Source organism: Silene latifolia, chromosome 7, assembly GCF_048544455.1.
Source record: "Silene latifolia isolate original U9 population chromosome 7, ASM4854445v1, whole genome shotgun sequence".
Classification (NCBI taxonomy): domain Eukaryota; kingdom Viridiplantae; phylum Streptophyta; class Magnoliopsida; order Caryophyllales; family Caryophyllaceae; genus Silene; species Silene latifolia.
Genome location: NC_133532.1, coordinates 12,230,883 through 12,253,306, shown reverse-complemented (window position 1 = coordinate 12,253,306; position 22,424 = coordinate 12,230,883). Strand labels below are relative to the sequence as shown.

Sequence of the window (22,424 nt, the reverse complement as noted above, 5' to 3'; positions counted from 1 at the left end):
GTTAGCACTTCCTTACCTCTTGAACTTATTCACATAGACTTATGTGGACCAATGCGTATTGTTAGTAAAGGTGGAAGTCGCTATATTTGTGTCATTGTTGATGATTTTACAAGATTTGTTTGGCTTCTTTTCTTAAGCTCTAAAGATCAAACTTTCGATGAATTCTTAATTTGGGTTAAAAAGGTCCAAAACAAATTTGGTTATAAACTTGTCTCCTTGAGATCCGACCATGGAACCGAATTTGAGAATTTATCATTTGAGTCCTATTGCAATGAGTACGGTATTAGCCACAATTTCTCGGCCGCAAGAACTCCTCAACAAAATGGGGTTGTGGAACGAATGAATCGAACTCTTGAAAATATGGCTAGGACAATGCTCATTAGCTCTAAAGTACCAAGAAATTTTTGGGCAGAGGCTGTGAACACATCTTGTTACATCTATAATCGAGTCATGATTAGAAAAATCATCGAGAAAACTCCTTATGAATTACTACGAGGAAGAAAACCTAACATCTCACATTTAAAATGCTTTGGTAGTAAATGCTTTGTGCACAATAATGGAAAAGATAACCTAGGCAAATTTGATGCTCGTAGCGATGAAGGTGTTTTTGTTGGTTACTCTGATCATAGTAAAGCTTACAAAGTTTATAACAAGAGAACCATGAAAATGGAAGAAAGCGTTCATATAATATTTGACGAATCTAGTCTCTTTGTTTCAAATACACAGGTTAATAATGAAGAGGATGATGAGGAAGACGATGACTTCGAAATTGGAATGATACGTCATGACATGGATCAAGTAGTGGAAGAAGGCGAACAACAGCTTGGAGCCACCAGCATCGCATGATGAGGAGGCTGACCAAAATTCAGGGGGAATTAACCCTCCCCCATCTCAAAATGAAGCTAGCTCATCCAGGGGGAATGAGGAGTGTAGTGAACCAAACACTAACCAAATTGAAACCAATCCACAAACACACTCACACAATATTCCCCATGCAACAGTTACTGACACTGTTGCATCAGAACCAACCGAAACAAATGAGGCCTCTAACATCCTTGTTCCAAAGAAATGGAAGCATCAAGGCTCCCATCCTCTATCAAACTTAACCAGTGACCTTACCTCAGGAATGAAAACCAGATCATCACTCCAAAATCACTGTGCTTTTGAAGCATTCATTTCACAAATTGAACCCACAAATATCACAATGGCACTAACCGATGAATATTGGGTCATGGCTATGCAAGAGGAATTGGAGCAATTTGAGAGAAACAAGGTATGGCATCTGGTCCCTAGACCATCTCAACGTACTGTAATTGGTACGAGATGGGTCTATCGCAACAAGCTTGATGATGTTGGAGAAATCTTAAGAAATAAAGCTAGACTAGTGGTACAAGGGTTTAATCAACAAGAAGGGATTGATTACGATGAAACCTTTGCACCAGTAGCTAGGCTTGAAGCCATACGAATGCTCGTAGCTTTTGCATCTCATATTGGCATAAAACTTTTTCAAATGGATGTTAAAACTGCTTTCTTAAATGGCTATCTTGAAGAAGAAGTTTTTGTCGAACAACCCTCGGGCTTTTTAAACAATGAGTTCCCTAATCACGTATTTAAACTTGACAAAGCACTTTATGGTTTAAAACAGGCTCCCCGAGCCTGGTATGATAGGCTTTCCAAATTTCTATTAGAAAATGGCTTTGTACGTGGTTCGGTTGATAAGACATTGTTTATCAAGTCACATCGGAGAGAACTGTTGCTTGTGCAAGTATATGTCGATGACATTATTTTCGGTGCAACTAACAACATTCTTTACAAGTACTTTTCGGATCTTATGAATTCTGAATTTGAAATGAGCATGATGGGAGAACTTGGATTTTTCCTTGGTCTTCAAATTAAGCAAAATGAAAAAGGGACTATGATTCACCAACAAAAGTACTTAAAAGAAATGATAAGTAAGTTTGGGTTAACTAGCTCGAATCCTATGCCTACACCTATGATTGCCAAGCTTAATCTGGACAAAGACGAAAATGGTAAGAGTGTTAGTGAAAGGGTATATCGAGGTATGATCGGTTCATTGCTTTATTTAACCGCTAGTCGACCCGACATACAATTTAGTGTATGTGTGTGTGCTCGTTTCCAATTAAATCCTAAAGAATCACACTTCAAAGCCGTCAAACGGATTTTTAGGTATTTGATTGGAACACAAGGTTTATACCTTTGGTACCCAACTCATTATGACATTGATCTTGTAGGATTTTCAGATGCAGATTATGCCGGGAGTTCATTGGATAGAAAAAGCACCTCGGGTATTGCCACCTTCTTAGGACCGTGCCTTATCTCATGGGCATCCAAGAAGCAAAATACCGTTGCTCTATCCACGGCCGAAAGTGAGTACGTAAGTGCCGCTCTTTGTTGTGCTCAAATTCTTTGGGTACGACAACAATTGCGTGATTACGGTCTTATTTTCGAAACTACTCCTATATTTTGTGATAATACAAGTGCCATTAACATCTCGAAAAATCCAATACAACATTCTAGGACTAAGCACATTGATATAAGGCATCACTTTTTACGTGATCAAGTGGAAAAAGGAAATATATGTCTAAACTTTTGTAGAACGGAAAATCAAATTGCGGAATTTTTACAAAACCGTTAGAAAGGGAACAATTCGTAAAACTTCGGTTGGAAATTGGTTTGTTAGGCGACATGTGACATAAAATAAAATTATCTTTCCTATATGATTGACTAGAGATTAAATGATGCATATGTGTTCTCAAGTTTAAAATGTCTAAATTGCCTTATAACAAGTGTGCCGAAAAACAATTGCATTGGAACTCTATATTTTGCATTAGAATTATTGTGCATTGAGTCTTGCGCCTACTACTTTATGTCTAATCCAAAGCACATCCTACACTATGCTTCCACCTATGCCATCCTTGTCCCCACTTTTACTCCACCTCAACTCTTACCCACTTCCTCTTTATTACTTCAACCGTCCATCAAACTAAATCCCACTTTCCCATTTACCCACAACTCAGTTCAACACTCAAAGATTCCCTCAAACTCTTTCATCTCCCAAAACCGTCAAAACCATCACCCACATAAATGGCTCCCAAAAATTCAAAAAGAAGAGAACTTCAAAACCTTCGAAATACCTTCAACCCCAAATACATTGCCCAGCAAAAAATGGCCACACAGTCCGCTGCAAGTACTGAAAAATCCGACAAACCTACCCCGTCTCCTACCAAACCGCCAACAGTCAAAACAAGTGTTGCACGGAAAAAATCCATGGCTGTCAAAGGAAGAGGCCGTGGTAGAGGAGGCCGTGGTGGATTAAAAAGAAGTCCACCAATCTCCTTAATGTTGGACTCCAATGTTGATGTTGATTCCGAGGAAGACGAGGAGGTAATGGTTACTACTGTTGTTGAAGAAGAGAAAGAAAAAGAAGTTGTTGATGCTGTTGAAGAGAAAAATGATGATAAGGAAGAAAAAGATGAGGAAAGAAAGAAAGAAATTGAAAAAGAAAAGGAAACAATGAGCGAAAACAATGCTGAAAAAATTGATCCCCAAAATCAAAATTCTGAAAAGGAAGTCATTCATGAGAAAGAGGCCACTCCCAACATTGAAAACATCAATGAACCCCCAAATGAAGACACTGTTGATGATGAATTCGACCCTCTTTTTCCCAAAAACCCCAAAACAAAATCCCAAATCAAAATCACCGAACTGTTTGGTAATGATGACGATACTATCAATGAAACCCCCACCCAGTCAAAGACAAAATCCACAGTCGGTTCCAAAAGAAAGAAGGAACCTAAGTCACGAACGGCTAAAAAGCCGAGGTACCAACGGAGGAAGGAGGTGATCCTTCCAATGGAAGATGATGATGTCATTGAGAATAAAATTCCTCTCAATACATGCACAGAGTTGACGGTCACCACTCATGATGAGGCATTCAAAAACGAGGTCCTTGCTCATCTCAGCTCTCTTGACCTTCCTGATGACACCCTCAGGCTCTGTCTCGGCATACTTACATGTTGCTTCCACAGTGGGAGACGCTACAAGAAAACATGGTATGATTCTTCCCCGGCTTTTGCATTCTTCAAAACTGCTATTATTGGTCAAGGGTGGTTTAATCTCCTCGACAAACACTCTCCGGTTTACCTGTCGGAGTTAATTCAGTTCTATGCAACTGTCAAAGTTGATGTTGCATCTGGTAATCTCTCGGCATTTATCAACCAAACACCCTTTGTCTTGACCATTGACCAACTTGCCTCTTACCTTGAGGTTAAAGCCGAGGGTCTTACCACTTTTCCTAAGACCACCTGGGGTGATATTGATGAAACCATGGCTAGTGAGGTTATGAGAACCCTTCGACCCGACAATGGCAGTGGCACCACCAACATATACGCCTATGAACTTCAAGCCCCTCACCGTTTCACCTTTAACCTTGTTCACCGAGCCATCTTACCAAGTAATAACAGTAGGGGACGATGTTCTCTCCTTGAGATGCTTCTTATTCACCACATTATCAAACATCGTCCCATCAACCTACCCCAACTAATCCTTCACTGCATCAATGAGATTGCCCCCGACCTCCAAAAAGGGAAATTTGACAAGAAAACCGTGATTCCATACGGTATGTGGTTGTCCATTGTCTTCATGAAAATGAAGACAGTCATGAAAGGTAGCCCCGGTATTGAAAAACTCAGTGATGACATGACCATGGGTTTGCTTTCTCAAATGACTTTGGCAATCAACAATGGAAAGTTAACCCGCAAGTTCTCGGGCAGAGGTAAAATTGGTGCAACAGTTAGCTCAACTGGTGAAATGGGTGTTGTTCTCGGTAAGTTAGACAAACTTATGAACATGGTGTCCAAATTGGTGGTGGACAATGAGAGTCTTAAGGAAGATGTTGCTGAGCTCAAAACCTTGAATGAAGATCTTATTGAGCGTGTGCAAGCTCTTGGTGGTCATGTGTCCGAGGATGAATGAGGCATCCTTACCTACCCTTGCCTTCCTATGCTTTTGGCTCTCTGTTCTTAATTCTTATGCAAACTTTGGGCTGTTCCTTTTCTCTTATTTTGCACATTTGTTGTTGGTTTAATTAAGTACTACTTGAACATGTTTCCGTCCTTCTCTTGATGATGTCAAGAGGGGGAAGTAGTTAAATTATGTGTTTATGTGTTAACTAACAACTCTTCGGCTAACGTTCACCGTAACTCTATCTTAGCTATGATGATTAAACGTTCTACTTAGGCCAAGCATGTTGACCCTCACTCACCTTGATCATGTTTAATTGTCATTCTTACTATTTGGCTCAAAGACCGACTCACCATGGGCTTAGGGGGAACTTCACATATTTAAAACTTGCCATCATCAAAGGGGGAATTTGTTAGAACACACTTGGTTGATGATGCCAAGTTTCATTATGATTTAATTGTTTACCTCTTAGTAAGTTTTAGCAAATTGAAGCATCCCATGGTTGCTTAAAGAAGTTCAAGATGATCAAGATAAAGGACAAGTCAAGCATGCCCATAGTCTAGAAGAAATGTTGTAAACGAGGTAGTTCAACATATTTCTTTTACGCATAAGTTATGGCAAAACCATGCAACAGTTCATGAGACTGTTGCACCATGGTTTCTGGTACCAACGTATGGAGAATTTTCGGGAAAATTCACAAGTGTTTGAAACTCTTTAAAAAGCTTTTCTATGTTTAAAACAAACACTATTTTAAACTGAAGAACAAAAGGAATATGTTTGCACAATATCCAATCCCATGTGTGCAAGTTGATTTCTTTATGCTAAAAACAAGACTTATGTTTTCTTTTACTTTATAGGGAACACTCCCTTGTCTTGAAAGAAATGCAGCCATTTTGAGTCTCTCAAATATGTTTGCTCTTTATATTTCTAAAATGAAAACACACGCTGCAAACTTATGGGTGTTAGATTAAAGTAGTAATAAGACACTTCTCTTACATACTACCTTTATCTATAAATAGCCAACTCATGTTTTCATTTATGGTAAGACTTAGAAAGAGCATTCACTGTAAACACTTTGCAAAACTTTTCAGCATTAAAGGCTTTGCTCTTCAATCATTTGCAAAACTGTTTTCTGTTTTTCAAAAGTCTTCAACTGTTTTTCAAAGCCGTAATAATCTCCAAAGTACCAGTTCGCTTAACTGTTGCATAAACGAATATGTTCAATGATTCTCGTGTTTAGGTCTTAATTGTAATCTCCATGTTCTTAAGTGAACCACTGAGATTCGACTCAGAACCGTTGAGATAGAACCTTAAGTCTTGAAGCGGAGTAGCCTCGAGCAAAGAGAAAGTCTTGAAGCGGAGTAGCTTTAAGCATTGCAACCGGAGTAGGTTGGCGAGTTATTTCATTGTAATGGTTTAGTTAAGTTTGAGTAAATTTCTAAACAAGCAATAAAATAACGGTTGGACGTAGGCTCCGGAGTAGGAGCTGAACCAATTTTTTAAACACTGTATTGTTCGTCTATTTACTTTCGTGTTCTCTTATCACTCCTCTTTTACACGTTGATCTCACTCTCGGTCTTGGTGCAATGATCTCTCATCTTGTTGCATAGACATCTTGTCTCGCTTTGTAAACTTACAATCCATTAAGTTTCTCAAACTCGATAATGATCCTACTTGTGTTAGTCATTAACCAAGTAAGGGAGAAAATTTTTAAAAGGTACACCTAATTCACCCCCTCCCCCTCTTAGGTGTTTATCGTTCTTAACTCTTCATGTCTTCTATGTGTGCGTGGGGTGTATATTTTGTGTGGTCCAAAATTACCCATTTCTATTGCCTTGATCTTTGTGGCAAATGAAATAGATAACTATTAATCGGAACGAAAGGAGTACAAATTTTTAAACAAAACTTTTATCTGTAACCAAATTCCTACTAATCATAATGCGATCTCACAAGTTTTAAAAGGTAAAGAATCGCCACCATCAATAGGGTGTCTCCGTGTCTAAGTCAAAAAAACAGGCCACCGACAATGACCACGTGTCTAATCCGTATTTCAGATTTTCTAATTCTACATGAATACCATTTGGAGGAATAAGCTTGATTTCGAAGCAAATTGACAATTTCTTACGCATATTTAAAAAAATAAAATCCATAAAAACTTACCTTTTTAAGACATGAGAGATAACTCTCTCCCCACCCACCATCCTCTTTCTGAGATTTAAGTAGAAATTCAACCGCCTTTCTTACAGAATTACAGTTTGAGTATGTTTTGCCAGCTGCCTTTAGTCCTCCAAGTGCAAACCATGCTCCATATGTGAAGCAAATTCCCCAGTTTCCATACCTATATTTATCCATGAACTTTGTTACTTCATCCTTGATTAAATAATCGATACATTTTATAAAAAATAAATAAAAAAATAACTGGTTAATTAGTTCGTACGACAATATATGCCTATTTTAAAAAGGGCTTAATTAGTTCCTTAAAACGGGCGTCTGAAACAATAAGACGGTATTTTGAGACCATTTTACATCCAAATTTGACAATTTTTTGAAAAAAAAAAAAAAAAATTCTCAAATGTTATAACACTACTTGGACCATTACATTTGATCAGAAAGTGATTACAAAATCTCATCTTACCGTTTCAGATGAAAATACACATCTGAAACAAGAACTTGCGGAAAATCTACATTTAAATGTAATTGGGAAGTAAAATTCATGTAAAAGTTTACCATGAACCATTGGGATGTTGGATATACTCGATGTACTTGGACGCCTTGACAATGAAGTGTTCAATTTCGTCCTTCCTATGCTTAGGGTATAACTTTTTGAACAACACCAAAGCCTCAACTGCTGTACTAGTACATTCCACATACCTACAATGAATTCAATCCGATCACCCAAATTATCATTAAAAATACAAAATATAATAAAATATTTCGACAGTATGTTCAGTAATAAAAAAAAAACATACTTATGTTTATATTACAATATATGTATAGCAGTATAGGTCGTATAAAGTCATTTTTTTCTTTGTAATTCTAACTAGCCGCGCAAATAGGTTAGATCGTGACGTGTGCATGTCAATCTAAATTTCGGGGAAGCTTTAAATAAAAATACAATTTTCAATTAACTAGGTGTGTAAACCAAATCCAAATGGGTTTGGTGTGGTGGTTTCTCACTTCTCATCCTTTAACCATGAGGTCAGGGGTTCAATCCCTGCCCATGGAATGGAGGGAGCAAACTCTTTAGCCAACCGCTTACCTCTTTGTAAGAGCACCTGTAACGAGGGGATTATACATTGTTATCGGCGGTGAACACCCCGATTTACACCAAAAAAAAATTAACTGGGTGTGTAGCTAAATTCATAATATGTACACTTACTCGCGTTCGATGACAATGTCCTCAAACAATTCCGTTGGATTGAGGAACTGAAGATTGCATTGCATGTAAAGGAAAACGGAAAAACAAAGTCAATTTCGAGTTAGTATTATGATTGAAAAAAATTGCAGTGTGTTTGTTATAAATCTTTTCTCTTATCATCTTATGATTCAAAAATGTAGTCAATCTTGATCATATATTCAAACATCAATTTTTGTTTAAAATCGTCTTAATTATTTAAGATCTGACTCCCGAGCCTAATTAAAATAGAGGTGAATATGAAAGTTGGTTTAAAGTTGTCTTAAGTTTATGGTCCTAAGCAAGAGAAAATTGATGCTCATAATATGTATGGAAATAGAAATAATGATTCACAATAATATATTTTCCAAAATATATTCTATACTCCCTCATATTCATCATTTTCTTTCCTATTTCCTTATTCGGATTAATCGGATTTTCTTCCCTATTTCCTTTTTTGGGTTGATTTGTGTGGTCCAAATTAAATTCCATGAGAGGTAGTGTGTTTTGTGTGATCCAAAATCGGTTTCTTATCCCTTGTGCAAAAAGGAAAGGGGAAGAATATAATGAATAGGATATAATATATTTTATTAAATTGCTAAAAATTAAAAACAAAATGTGGAGTTATTATTGAATTACCTCCAACCATGCTGGGCCGCGAGCGGGCTCCCATGCGGTTACTCCTCCATTTTCGCTCTTCATTATTATTTATGAGAATTATAATTAAAGTAAATAAAATAACTCAAAAAAAAATAGGACTTCTTTCGTCTCAGTCATTTATTTACCTTTAATTAAAATACCACTCACAATGAATATAAAAGATAAATAAATGAGTGAGACGAAAAAATAATAAGTACTGTTACGTAAAGGGAATATACGTGTAATTGTACCTGAAGAGAAAGCAAGACATTGACAGAATTATACAGTAGCTCAGGATCCATCTTTTCTCCAACAATTTCTGGATCCATTGTTGATAACATCAAGCAACACTTGACAAATAACAGATTAAACAAACAATTAATCACTTATTATTTGACACATTTAAAATTAATTATCTCCTAAACACTAGGTGGTTGTTCTACCTTAAGGCCTTCTGCAGTACCGTCAGAGATCTGCCATCCCTGATCTTGATCGGAAAAGGTCCATGATCCCTTGGATATGTGACGATACATGCTCGTAAAATCACCCGATGGATTCTCTTTCACCTATATTATTCACATTATTAATATAACGATGACATAGTAATATGAATATCCAAGGTCGTATAATATTATAGGTAATTATTCAAGTGTCGGGTTGGATACGTACCAGGTGTCAGAGTCAATTTTGCTAAGTCTAACCATAAACATTATTGAATTGCAATGATAATTAATAATACCTGTGACTCCTTAATGAAGAAGTGTGCTTTCTTAAGAACAGGTCCAATGTAATCAAGACTTAAATTTGTAGCCAACAAAGCTTGGACGGCAAAAGCACAATCCCATTGCTGACTTCCAAAACTCTGCATATAATAATATCTTTATTTATTACGGTGATTATTGGGTGACACGATCTCATACGAGGAGTCAGTCCCATTATATAAAAATACAATGTATTTATTAAAAATGAATGGTTATTTTATAAAAGTGGACTGTGAACGAGACCGTCTTATTCTATAATTTATGATCCAACTAAATTACCTGCATTTTAAGTCCATCCTCTGCAATCCATATAAAATCAGGGATTCTGGCAAGATGTTTCTTATAAGAAACGCCATTTGGATCTTCAACCCAACATGCTAACATACACAATACCTACATGCAATAATAGAGAATTTTATCATTTCAACAATTGTAATTTGTAATAGGGTTTGCAAAAATGAAATTAATTTTATTCAGAGACGGATTATCTTTTTTAAGTAATAAGACGGATTACCTTCTCAATAGATGCAATGGTTATGTATCGACTGTTCTCATCTTCATAATGTATATGATTCATGGCCAATTGTAACGCTCTCTTTCGAACTAACTTGTTGAAGGGCCAACGCGTTAGAAGAGGTTCAGTCGATATGTAAAGAGTATCCCATATTAAATCTTTAATTGACGATTGAGGGCAATAAACATCCTCCTGCATCAATTAAGATTAAATTTATTTATGACTCCGTACATTGTAAACCTTCTGAAAAATATAATAATACTATTCGCTCTGATGTCCCGGTTATTTGTTTACTTTTAATGTTAGCACAAAGACCATAAAAAAAAAGCGGCTTATTTGTTGGTATTCGAGTGTACCTAAAAAAGGTTTGATGGAATAACATACCGGTGCACATAAATGACGAACTTTTTTCCAGTTGATTTTCTCAAAGGGTTCATTGAAGAGTTCCTCTCTAAGTTGCATGATAAGAGGTGTTATTGGACCAACGAACCTCTTTCCGTACAAGTATGACATTGGTAGGTATACCATTCGACAATAGCACCACATTTTCGCTGCACAATTTCAACATTACAACATTTCACTACTGAAAAGGAAAAAAAATAAAATTTGTATAACTAGGCTGAAATCCGGTACGTTGTACGAGTAATATTCATTGCCTCATTGGTGTAGATTTTTCGAAATTTTGTGAGTAAGGGGTCGTTTGGTTCATGGGGGAATTTATTTCATGTGGGAAGTAGAAATTCACATGAATTGAGTTCCTACATGTAATTCATGGGAAATGCTCAAAACTTGTTTGGTTGCCATCCAGGAATTGACACTTCCCATGAAATAAATTCTTGTATGTTGTTTGGTTGGATAACTCAATTCCTATGATTTTTTGTTGTAAATACTATTTTACCCTTTTGCTAAAATTTATTACTTCACCCTTAATTCATATATATGACATACAAAATTTGATCTTAGCTTACAAGATTTAACAACATGAAAAAAATGATTGTCCGGATGTTCCCATTTATTATCAGAAAATCTAATAAAAATAAATTAAAGTAGCATAAATTATAAAAAACTATGTTCCAAATAGTATCCGTCATGCTTTGACGGATATCGCCAAATCACAAAAAGAGATTTTATGAATTAAACAAGGAGGAAAAAAAATTTGTGTGAAGAAGATGACGGCTGATAGAAGAGTTAAATAGTTGTGTTTTTAATAGGGGTAGAATAGTAAAATATTACTTTAGAAAACACAGAAATTGGGAATGACCAAGGGGGGGCTTGGTCAGCCACTTCCTACATGATGTAGGAATTAGAGTTCCTATGGAACTCTAGATTCCTCCATTTTGAAAAAAAATGGGTAACCAAACAAGAGCCTTAAATCCCAATTCATGGGATTTTGGAATTCCTGTGTTTTTCTGAGGCAACCAAACAACCCCTAAGTCTACTTATAAGTAACCCCATGATCTATGTAACTATTTTCTTTTAATATCAAAGTGTTCTTAATCTAGTGTTTATAATGTATCTACTCTATATATAAAGTCGAAGTGAAATTGTTCATTAACATTACCAAATAAATTCTTACAAATCTGTTTGTAAGTGGAGGTTACATTATGGTACATTGTCATAGAAAATGAATAACTAGTGCTTTATTTAAATAATTTATTTGATCAAAATTTTAGATAACTTATTTGTGTGCAATTGTTTGGCAATTAGCTTGTTTAACTAAATAAGTCCACCTAAACTCAAGTGCTACATAGGATAACATGTGATAAATAAGTTTTCGTGATCTTTTTTATTTTTCTTTTTTACTCTTTCAATAATTATGTCATTTTATGTCTTTTTACCAAAAATAAACTAACTTTTCATCTAGTTTGCCACACAATTTATATGCAATCAACTTACCTTATCAATTCCTAACTTTGAGCTTTCCCATGTTTCAATTACCTTTTCACTTTTCAAGTACTTTTTTACATTTCAGCTATAATTACCAAGTAGACCATAAGATCTTGCCTTGAAATAAACCTACCCAATTTTTCTCTCTTAGACCTGGCAAAATAGGTCTGAATGAACCGACTTCACACCGGAACTACAGACCTGGCATGACCTATAACCGAAATTGTCCCGAAGCAATATGACCTAACCCGAGTCGTTATTGTTGCAAACTGAATATTATTCATAAAGAACTTAATAATAATAAACCCGAAAATAATCCTAACTCATCCAAAATTCTTGCAAACTCGAATATAACTCAACCCAAACTAACGTGACCTGATTGACCCTTTTGCTGGGTTTACTTTCCTTCCATCACACTACACACCCCTACTGCCATCTAGACATGGCAAACGTGAATTTTTTGGAAAAGGCACAATATCACTCCGAAATTACTACTGCCACTCATGTTTGTGAGATGCTGAATAATAACCATCCTTAGATTTAATTTGTATTTTTGTGACGACAATAAAAAATGTAATTGCATCATCAGTGCCCGTTTTTTAACATCTTATCATTGTTAACACAATATTGATTTTTTTTTTTTTTGGTGTTGACCAGGAGTATCCCCTACCGACAGTTGGGGCAATTTCCTTCGGGATACTGAAGGCAATTTAATGGGTTGACCCCTCCCAAGTTTGACTTTTTCATTCGCAAGAATCAGGAATCGAACCCCTGACCACTTGTTTAAGAGATGAGAGCCCTTACCACTCACACCAGCCAACTTTGGTATTGTTAACACAATATTGATGATGACTAGTCTTTTAAGAAAACACGCAATTCTCAATTGCGCACGTCTAGAGCAAAATGATTTTTTCAAACGCATATATTGTAATAGATTTTCCGCAAGTTATTGATCTTGACTTAGTGGAACTTGATTTGGCTTAATGAAATTTCTCCTCCTTGACTCAAAATAAAATAAAATAATAAATAAGTATCATAATTAGCAACGTCAGGATTTTTCAGTCTTATTTTGACCAAAAAGTTGACAAATTCTTTTGATTAAGAACCTGGAGATACGGGCATGAAAGAAGGAAGCATCCAGAACTCAGGTGGCATTGGGATTGTTGCGGACCAATCAAATAAACCAAGTATCTACAAGCATACATATATAGAATAATGAGCCAAGTCGTACATAAGTAATGTCTTGTAAAACTATAATACTCATTTGTTAACCTTTTTATTTTATGGTTATTTCAGTCAATTATTTACCATTTTATTTTAAAAAGGATAATAATAGGGTGATATTGGGTGTTACACAATCTCGGTAACACCCTATTAAAATAATAAAAAAAATAACAAATATAGAAGTTAGTTTAGATTTTGGCAAGATTTAAGGAAGGGCAGAAAAGTAATGTATTTTGCTTTCACTGTGATGTTACTGTTTGAGAAGGAAAAAAATCCACATGGTTCTTGTTAAACATGTTAAAAGGATTATATTGCTTGCCTATTGCTTTGCTTCTCAACACATATATATACAATCTGATTACCAACAAACTTTAGTCTAAGGCCTTGATTTAGGCTAAGTGCCTTGATTTAGGCTAAGTGCCTTGATTTAGGCCTTATGTTAAGTAGTGCCTTGATTTAGGCTGAGTGCCTTGATTTAGGCCTTTTTGGTATTTAGATATTATACTAATACCCCCCCTCAAGCTGGAGCATGTAAATCAAGAATGCCCAAATTTGCCGAGAAGAGCGAGAAATTGCGATGCCCCAAGAGCCTTAGTGAGGATATCAGCCAACTGATCAGTGGTGGAAACGTGGGAGGCTACTATCAAACCTTCAGTAATAGCGTCACGCACAAAATGGCAATCAATCTCAATATGTTTCGTGCGTTCGTGGAACACGGGATTATGACCGAGCTGGAGAGCGGATTCACTGTCTGAAAAAACTGACATGGGCTGAGAAAAAGTGACTCCCAAATCCAAAAAAAGACTTTTCAACCATTTTAACTCACACACAAGGTTTGCCATAGCCCGATATTCGGCTTCAGCAGAAGACAAAGACACTGTGTGTTGTTTACGTGTTTTCCACGAGATGGGTGATCCGCCAAGAAAAATGTACCAACCGGTGACGGAGCGACGAGAGTCAGAACATGTACCCCAATCAGAATCACACCAACCGGTGATAGAGAGAGCTATCAGCTCGTAAAAGCAGACCTTGACCCGGGCTCCCTTTGAGATACCGAACAACCCGAAGTGCGGCGGTCATGTGCTCATTGCGTGGCTGGTGCAAGAAACGAGACAAGATGTGGACGGCATAAGAGAGGTCAGGCCGAGTGACAGATAGATAAACAAGCCGACCCACTAACCGCCTATATGACTCAATATCGGAGAGAATATCACCAGTAGCTTCGGCCAGCCTATGATTTTGCTCGATGGGAGTAGTAGCGGGCTTGGACCCAAGTAATCCGCTTCGAAATGATGTCAAGTGCATATTTGCGCTGGGAAATATAAATGCCTTCGCCACTCCGAGAGACTTCAAGGCCCGAAAATATTTCAAGGGACCTAAATCAGTCATATGGAAACAGTTCCCTAAATATTCTTTAAATTTGGCAACAGCGGAAGAATCATTACCAGCGATGACTAAGTCATCCACATAAATAAGAATAAAAAGACGAACTTGGTCATGCGAGTAAGAAAATAATGAATAATCCGAGTAAGACTGTTTGAAACCATATACCTTGAGAGCGGAAGTGAGCTTAGCAAACCAACACCTCGGAGCTTGCCGGAGACCATATAATGATTTTTTGAGACGACATACTTTACCTTCCTTCCCACGACTGAAACCGGGAGGGAGGCGCATATAGACTTCTTCGGCAAGATCGCCATGTAAAAAAGCATTATTGACATCCATTTGGTGTAGCTCCCATTTTTAATAAGCGGCAACAGAGGAGAGCACGAATTGTACCCATTTTGACAACCGGAGCAAAGGTCTCTCCATAGTCAAGTCCTTCGACTTGGTGATTTCCGAAGACTACAAGGCGGGCTTTGAGACGTTCAACAGTACCATCGGACTTATACTTAATTTTGTACACCCATCGACACCCAAGTGCTTTTTTATCAGATGGAAGGTCAACCAAATCCCATGTACCATTTCGCTCAAGAGCAACAATCTCTTGTTGCATTGCACCACACCATTTAGGATCACGAATGGCGTCTTTAAAAGACGGGGGTTCTATTCCTAAGTTATTATAAGCGGCAAGAGAAAATCACGTTGCTTGACAGAAAAAATGTTGCAATTGACATAATTAGCAAGGTTATAGGGTGTACCTGAGGATGACGTTGGAGAGCTAGGTGTGCTGGAGGAAGGAGACGGACTGTTTGCGGTGTCAAGCACATAACCCGAGAGTCGAGAATTAGGGAATTTCAATCGCCGACCTTTACCCATTTCAGGTTCGGATGGAAGGACAGGGACTGTTGGGTCCGTGGTAGAGGAGGAAGGGCCTGGTGCGTCCTGTTCAGTGGGAGATGATGCTGCTGTTGGGTTGTCTACAGCCGGGTTCGTGGCAGGCCTCGAACCAGCAGCAGTGAGGGTATCATGTGGCTCGACCACGGTCTGAAATGGCTCATCAGCTATGGGCATATCATCGGGTGTAAGAGGCGAAGTAGCTGTAGTAGTGGGAGCGACAAATGGAAAAACGGACTCATGAAAAATAACATCACGAGACACAAAGAAAGTTTCGGTTTCCATATCGTAAAGTTTCCATCCTTTTTTATTACTAGGATATCCAACAAAAATACTACGACGACTTCGCTTCTCAAATTTGTCCCCATTAGTATTTTGATTATGGGCATAGGATAAACAACCAAACACCCGCAAATTCTCATAAGACGGTGCAACCCCATAAAGACACTCATATGGAGTCGAATTGTGAAGCAATGGTGAAGGTGTTCGGTTAATTAAGTAAACAGCGGACAATATACATTCACCCCAAAAAGTTTTTGGCAAATTGGCTTGAAAACGGAGAGCTCGGGCGACATTCAAAATATGGCGGTGTTTACGCTCAACTCTCCCGTTTTGTTGTGGAGTACCCACACAAGAGGTCTCAAATTTGATACCATTCTGGAAAAAATATCCAGCCATAGCATTAAATTCGTTTCCATTATCACTTCTCACATTTTTTATAGTCTTAGAGAACTGAGTTTGAACCATATGAATAAAACTCATAAACATATCCGTGACCTCAGTTTTGTCAAGCAACAGATAAACCCAAGTGGCACGGGAATAATCATCCAAAATAGTTAAAAAATATTTCGCACCACAAGAAGAGACAAAGATCGATAAGGACCCCAAAGATCGCAATGAATTAACTCAAATAAATCTGAGGCACGCTTATGGTTTGTAAGAAAACTGTCACGGTGGTGTTTTGCTAAATGACAAGCATCACACACATTGTCTTTAATTGAAAATAAATTACTAAAGAAGGGTATAGTCTTGACCACTTTAGCCGACGGATGCCCAAGACGCCTATGCCAAAGGTCGAATTTCCCTTGTCCAGATCCACCGTGTGCACCGTCAATGGTCTTGTCCCCGCAACAATCCAAAACAGTCCGTCCCTCGCTTCACTGCTCCAATCGTCTTCCTCAAAGAAGGGTCCTGAATAAGACAAGTATTTTTAGTAAACTCAAAAGAATAAGTATGATCAGTGGTAAGTTGTGAAACTGAGATCAAATTGCACGTCAAAGTAGGAACAAATAATACGTTTCGGAGAGTAATAGAGTCATTAATATAGACGGATCCCATTACGGAAGCCACAATTTGTTGGCCATTCGGAAGACCAACAATGACGACTAGGTATTTGAGTTTGATCCTCCAAACACGATAAAGTTCCCCGTGACGTGATTAGAAGCACCCGTATCAATAATCCATTTATACATACCATTAAACGATCCGAGTCCAACAGGGGAGTTTGTCAAGGTGTTCGTTATTACCGCATTGGCACGAACGAGCAGGGGTCCGAAGCAATTTTTCTGCTGCTGCTCGAACCTGCCCCACCCGCACCAGTCCACGACTTGAAGAACGAGCCCCGTAAACACGGTACTCGGAATAGTGCGAGGCCTTGCACCCCACCAATCAGGAAAGCGATTAGTTTTGAAGAAGCATTTAGCCGCGTCATGGCCACGGGTTTCACAAAGGAGAACAGAGAGAAGTTTTAGTTTTTCACTTCTCTCCTTATCACGAAGGAGCCTCCAATCGGTATACCGGAGGGAGGAGTTGCAAATATAGCAACTTCGGTGGTGGTGGATTGGGTTTGGCGCAGAACGCTCCTCTTGAAGGACAATATTATAAGCGCGAGTAAGAGAAGGCAACGGCTCCAATTGAAATTGAGAAGATCGGATATTACCGTAAAGAGTATGATCGAGTCCCATAAAAAATTGATGCAACCGTTCATTGTCTTGACGCTTGACGGCCTTCTCCGTGATCCCGCACTCGCATTTGCCACAACGACAAGCAAATGGCGGTTCATGCTTAACAATCGAGTCCCATAGAGACTTAAGCTTCCCGAAATAGGAAGTCACATCCATTCCTTTTGTTTGCTTGCAGTTGTGCAACTGTGTCTTGAGGCCGTGAATCATCGTGCCGTCGATAACTGCATATTGCCCTTTAATGTCGGACCACAAAACAGAGGCATCATCAGGATAGTCAATATAATCGAGTAAACTCGGATCAATCATATTGCGTATCCATTGAACAATTGTACAGTTAACGACAACCCAATTCTCGAGGTCGAATTCCTTTGTGGGTTTTTCTATGGTCCCATCAACGAATCCGAATTTACGACGAGATTTGAGAGAAAAAGTCATGGACCGTTGCCAAGCGTCGTAGTTATCACGACGTAAAATAACGTTTGATATTTTTGCCCCCGGAACATCATGTGAACCGAGATAATATGGGCTGAGAGGATCGATTTTTTGAGGAGGGTCAGTGGAGATGAGACTCCCTGTCATGGCTGCGGAGGAAATAATTTTCGTGGTGGATGATTTAGGGTGTTTGTGTGATACCTGGAATTCCTGATACCATGTTAAACATGTTAAAAGGATTATATTGCTTGCCTATTGCTTTGCTTCTCAACACATATATATACAATCTGATTACCAACAAACTTTAGTCTAAGGCCTTGATTTAGGCTAAGTGCCTTGATTTAGGCTAAGTGCCTTGATTTAGGCTAAGTGCCTTGATTTAGGCCTTATGTTAAGTAGTGCCTTGATTTAGGCTGAGTGCCTTGATTTAGGCCTTTTTGGTATTTAGATATTATACTAATAGTTCTACATGGTTACCGCCTTCTTCTTTCAACTTCATATACAACAAGTTTTACATGGCTTTATGGCTATACCTTATACCCGAGCAGCCATGGGTTTAAATCTCGATTACGAAAGGAGCTTGCTTATAATCAGCTAATACAAGCAAATAATTCTTCACTCACGAATTTATTGGAATCCGTTTTGCCAACAGCCGTCACATTGTAATCGTTATATCCATCTCCGATGTTTTGCCGACAACCATCGATCACTTGATTTCCGTGAGATGTTTTATTAGCACATTTCGGTTAAAAAGTTGAGTCTATGTTGCATCGTTTCACTCATCTATGGGAAAAGAGTGCGTATTATTATTAGCTTACAGTGGTGACGGGTGACACACCGGAGATGGATATGACGATTGGCGAGAAGCAAGCTTAACTTTGAAGGATCCGATCATTAACATGCATAAGAAGTAAGAACGTAATAATATTCCATTTTTGCCCTTGGCTAAATTATTTGACTAATCTTATAAAAAATATTAAAATGTCATTAAATTTACAAAATTACCCCCGGTGTTACTCAAAATCGGTAACACCGGGTGTCGCCATCTCATTTTCCTTTTAAAAATGATGTGCAATTTGATCATATACACACAATTTGGTCCACTCTTATCATCGAATAATTGACTAATTTCTTTATTCTTGATATTTGTGGCAAACCAGAGGTTAACAAATGATAAGGATGGAGGGAGTATATCGAAACTTTGTAATAGTCATATATAAGACACTTACAGAAAGCCAAGTCTTTCCCCAAGAGGGAATGTGAGTAACGCTACCATGGTCGAGAATCCATTTACGAGCTCTAGGACATGCCTTGTCGTCTCCTTCGTCAGGACCAACTCCTAGCATTCGCAAACTTATATAGTTTAGCGTTGTACAAAACATGGTGCTGGGACCTTCTATGTGCAATCCCCACCCGCCATCTTTATTCTGTTAAATTCGCACCCCAAAAAAAAAAATCTTCATTTGTTAAATGTTAAATGGAAAAAGTCATGATAACCAATAATAACAAATTTCAAAATATAAAATTAAACAAAGTTAGAGAAACTAAAAATAAAATATGTAAATGAATGAATGTGGAGAGTATCTAATATGAACCTGATGATAGTAAATGTTGCGAAGAATTTCTTGGCGGTGGTGTATCGAGAACACAGAGTTGAGATGTCCTGTGACGTATAGGCAAAAAACCTAAATGGCAATTGCATATATACAATTAAATTCAAGAATAAAGGAAACTTCAGTAAAACGACTTATAAAGCGAAATGAATGGAATAATTAAGATATAATTTATTTTTTAATTGAATAAATCAATTGAACTGAAGGCTAGCTAACCAAGGGAGGAAGGTAGAATTGAGGGCCAGCAATTTCCGCAGGCCAATGGCCGTCGTCAGCCTGCAGGGCAGTGATGAAATTCACGGCTCTTTTTAATGTTGTCGTGACGGTTTCGTTGGTGATCTCCTCTCCATCTCCCACCTTCACTTGTGGTATTGTTTGCTTGAAGTTTTTTTCTCTTAAGAACTGCATTTTAATAAGGTTAAATGAGTTAGCGGTATTTGGTAGTAAGCAATTGTTTTGAGGAAAATAGGATAACACCACCCCGGTGATACTAATTCGTATCACCGAGGATATTTTTTAACGATTACTTACTAATTTTTTTTAAAATATGTCAATTGCTTGAATATTTTTATCAAATATGCGTCAAGAGATCAAATTAGACTTTTTATGGGTTATGCTTTTTCATGGACGAGTTTTACTCAATCATGGACATAAAATGAGTAAATGACCAATTTACCAACCACAGCGTCACCCTGACTCACTGCGACCACCAGAACACCACTCAGATCTACCACCCTCAAACAACCGATGCCAGCATGGCCTACCAACGACGCTCTACCGACTAGACGACCACTCCCTTCGCCACCATCACCCCTCTCGATCCCCCCCCCCCATCAACCTTACTTTTCATAAACCCTAATTTTATTTCCCATAATTTTATTTAGGTCTATCTAATTTGATACCAAAAAATGTTATGTAATTAGAAGTTGGAATGAGATTATTACTTAATTGAATTCAAATAAATTAATCCAAACACATCAATTTCTAATCAAAAGGGTTACCAAGGAGAAATTTTGGGTAAAATGTTCTTTTATTTTTATGAGTTTTTACTTCTAGCTATTCTTTAGCATTGTCACATTGAAACGATTTAAATTTTCATTCGAATTGAGCATGAATAAGAGTAAAATCGTTTAAATATGGAGAAAACTTGTGACTTTGATTAATTTATGATTGAATGTCATCGATATGTTTGGTCATTTGTGAATTGTGGCTCTTCATTCAATTACTCTAAATTATGTGTGTTGTATTTTGTAACTTTTGTTAAGATTCCGTTGATCAAATATGGAGCTTATTGATTGGATTAAATCAAGACCTCTGTATATTACATAATGGACTAGCATTGATAACCAATAGAGAAAGATTTGCTGAAAAAGATTGATTATGAAAGTTTGATTGAAATATTTGCTTCAAGCTAGAGAAGCTCAGAAAAGGGTACTTTTTAACTACTAACAAAGGCGAGAGATGCAATTGAAATATTTTTAATGAAAACATGATAATATCAAATTTTATTCTATGTTTTTGTTGTTGAGCAAATAAATAATCGACAATGTATTTATTGACTATATATGGTTTAAAATGTAATTTTTGGGGGGCCCATTTGTTGCGGAGCACCGGGCGTCTACTAGTGTTAAGACGACCCCTATACAAGTGTTGGTAAAAAGAAAATAACTACTCCGTACTAGTTTGGCATGTCACCCAAATAAGATGGACGATCCGATCACGTAAATAGGGAGAACATAAGCTAGGGCCGGAACGGAAAAAGAAACACAATTACACAAACCTGGAGACGCCATAAAAGATCACGGCAAGGCTTGATTTTGAACCGGTTTTGGTAGAAGTTAAGACGAGCTTCTTCAACTTCTCGTATAGCCTCAGGAGTACCATAATCAGGATCAAACACCCATGTTTGACGTCCTACAAAGTTATTAGTACTCCATAAGTAAGGATCATTTGCTCCTTCTCCTATCTTTAACCTCCACATTTTCGACTTATTAATTAAGACACTTAATTAAAGCTTCACAACCTAAAGTGATAGATGAAACAAATATAAAGGCAGTCGTGTATATATATATATATACGTAGAGTGAAATGGCGATATGTATGTATGTGTTGGATGTATTCCTTTCTCATGGGGAATTATACAATCGTTATTCTTGCTTGTGACGAAAAGTTATAACTTGTAATATTTAGCAAACACTAATATTTTACAAGTACCTTTACTAAGAGGCGGTCTCTCATTAAATTTATTGAAAAATCGATTACAAATTGATGAAAAGATGGTAGGAAAAGAAATAAATTGGGTACGTATACTAACAAATGAGGTACTAATAAATATGGTTACAATGTATGATTAAATAGGTACGTCTGTTACGAAATTATATATCAAATGAAATATACATTTTAAGCCACAATCAATAACAAAAGGGGTACCATCCATCAAATTCGGGGCTTCCATCGATAACCAATCAATGGTAAGCCCCAAAAATGCTTCCTCTATTAATCAATAGTATGCCCCATAGATCATCTAGTTAATAAAAATCTCTCTTTTTGGGAGAATCGTTTTTCTGTCCTTTATATCGGGATTTTCAAGTTAATCCTAGGTGTAGTTTCAATCTTAATATAGATAAGGGTAGTTCATTGATAATTCATAGCACAATACTTTCAATGGATACAACTTATATGTCAACGTTCTTCGGAACCAGTAAGAGGTATTTTTCTTTTTACATAAATCGAAGG

The 22,424-nt window shown here is 37.4% G+C and overlaps 1 protein-coding gene across 2 annotated transcripts in view; it reads right to left on the bottom strand.

The window, feature by feature from the left end:
- LOC141590895 (beta-amyrin synthase-like) overlaps window positions 1–21,669 on the bottom strand; it is a 29,353-nt gene extending 7,684 nt beyond the window's left edge. The window contains exons 1-15 of one of the 2 annotated variants that reach the window (XM_074411409.1): window positions 21,469–21,669; window positions 19,905–20,090; window positions 19,671–19,760; window positions 19,305–19,502; window positions 13,285–13,369; window positions 10,676–10,842; window positions 10,292–10,483; window positions 10,057–10,170; window positions 9,756–9,878; window positions 9,460–9,582; window positions 9,268–9,366; window positions 9,017–9,073; window positions 8,363–8,409; window positions 7,711–7,854; window positions 7,144–7,321 (exon numbers count right to left, since the gene is read on the bottom strand). In XM_074411409.1, coding sequence (XP_074267510.1) covers window positions 7,144–7,321; window positions 7,711–7,854; window positions 8,363–8,409; window positions 9,017–9,073; window positions 9,268–9,366; window positions 9,460–9,582; window positions 9,756–9,878; window positions 10,057–10,170; window positions 10,292–10,483; window positions 10,676–10,842; window positions 13,285–13,369; window positions 19,305–19,502; window positions 19,671–19,760; window positions 19,905–20,090; window positions 21,469–21,669 — 2,004 coding nt within the window. Of the gene's footprint in view, window positions 1–7,143; window positions 7,322–7,710; window positions 7,855–8,362; window positions 8,410–9,016; window positions 9,074–9,267; window positions 9,367–9,459; window positions 9,583–9,755; window positions 9,879–10,056; window positions 10,171–10,291; window positions 10,484–10,675; window positions 10,843–13,284; window positions 13,370–19,304; window positions 19,503–19,670; window positions 19,761–19,904; window positions 20,097–21,468 lie in introns of those variants that run through there. The other variant, XM_074411408.1, reaches the window with a different exon arrangement.
- Window positions 21,670–22,424: the final 755 nt, after the last annotated feature.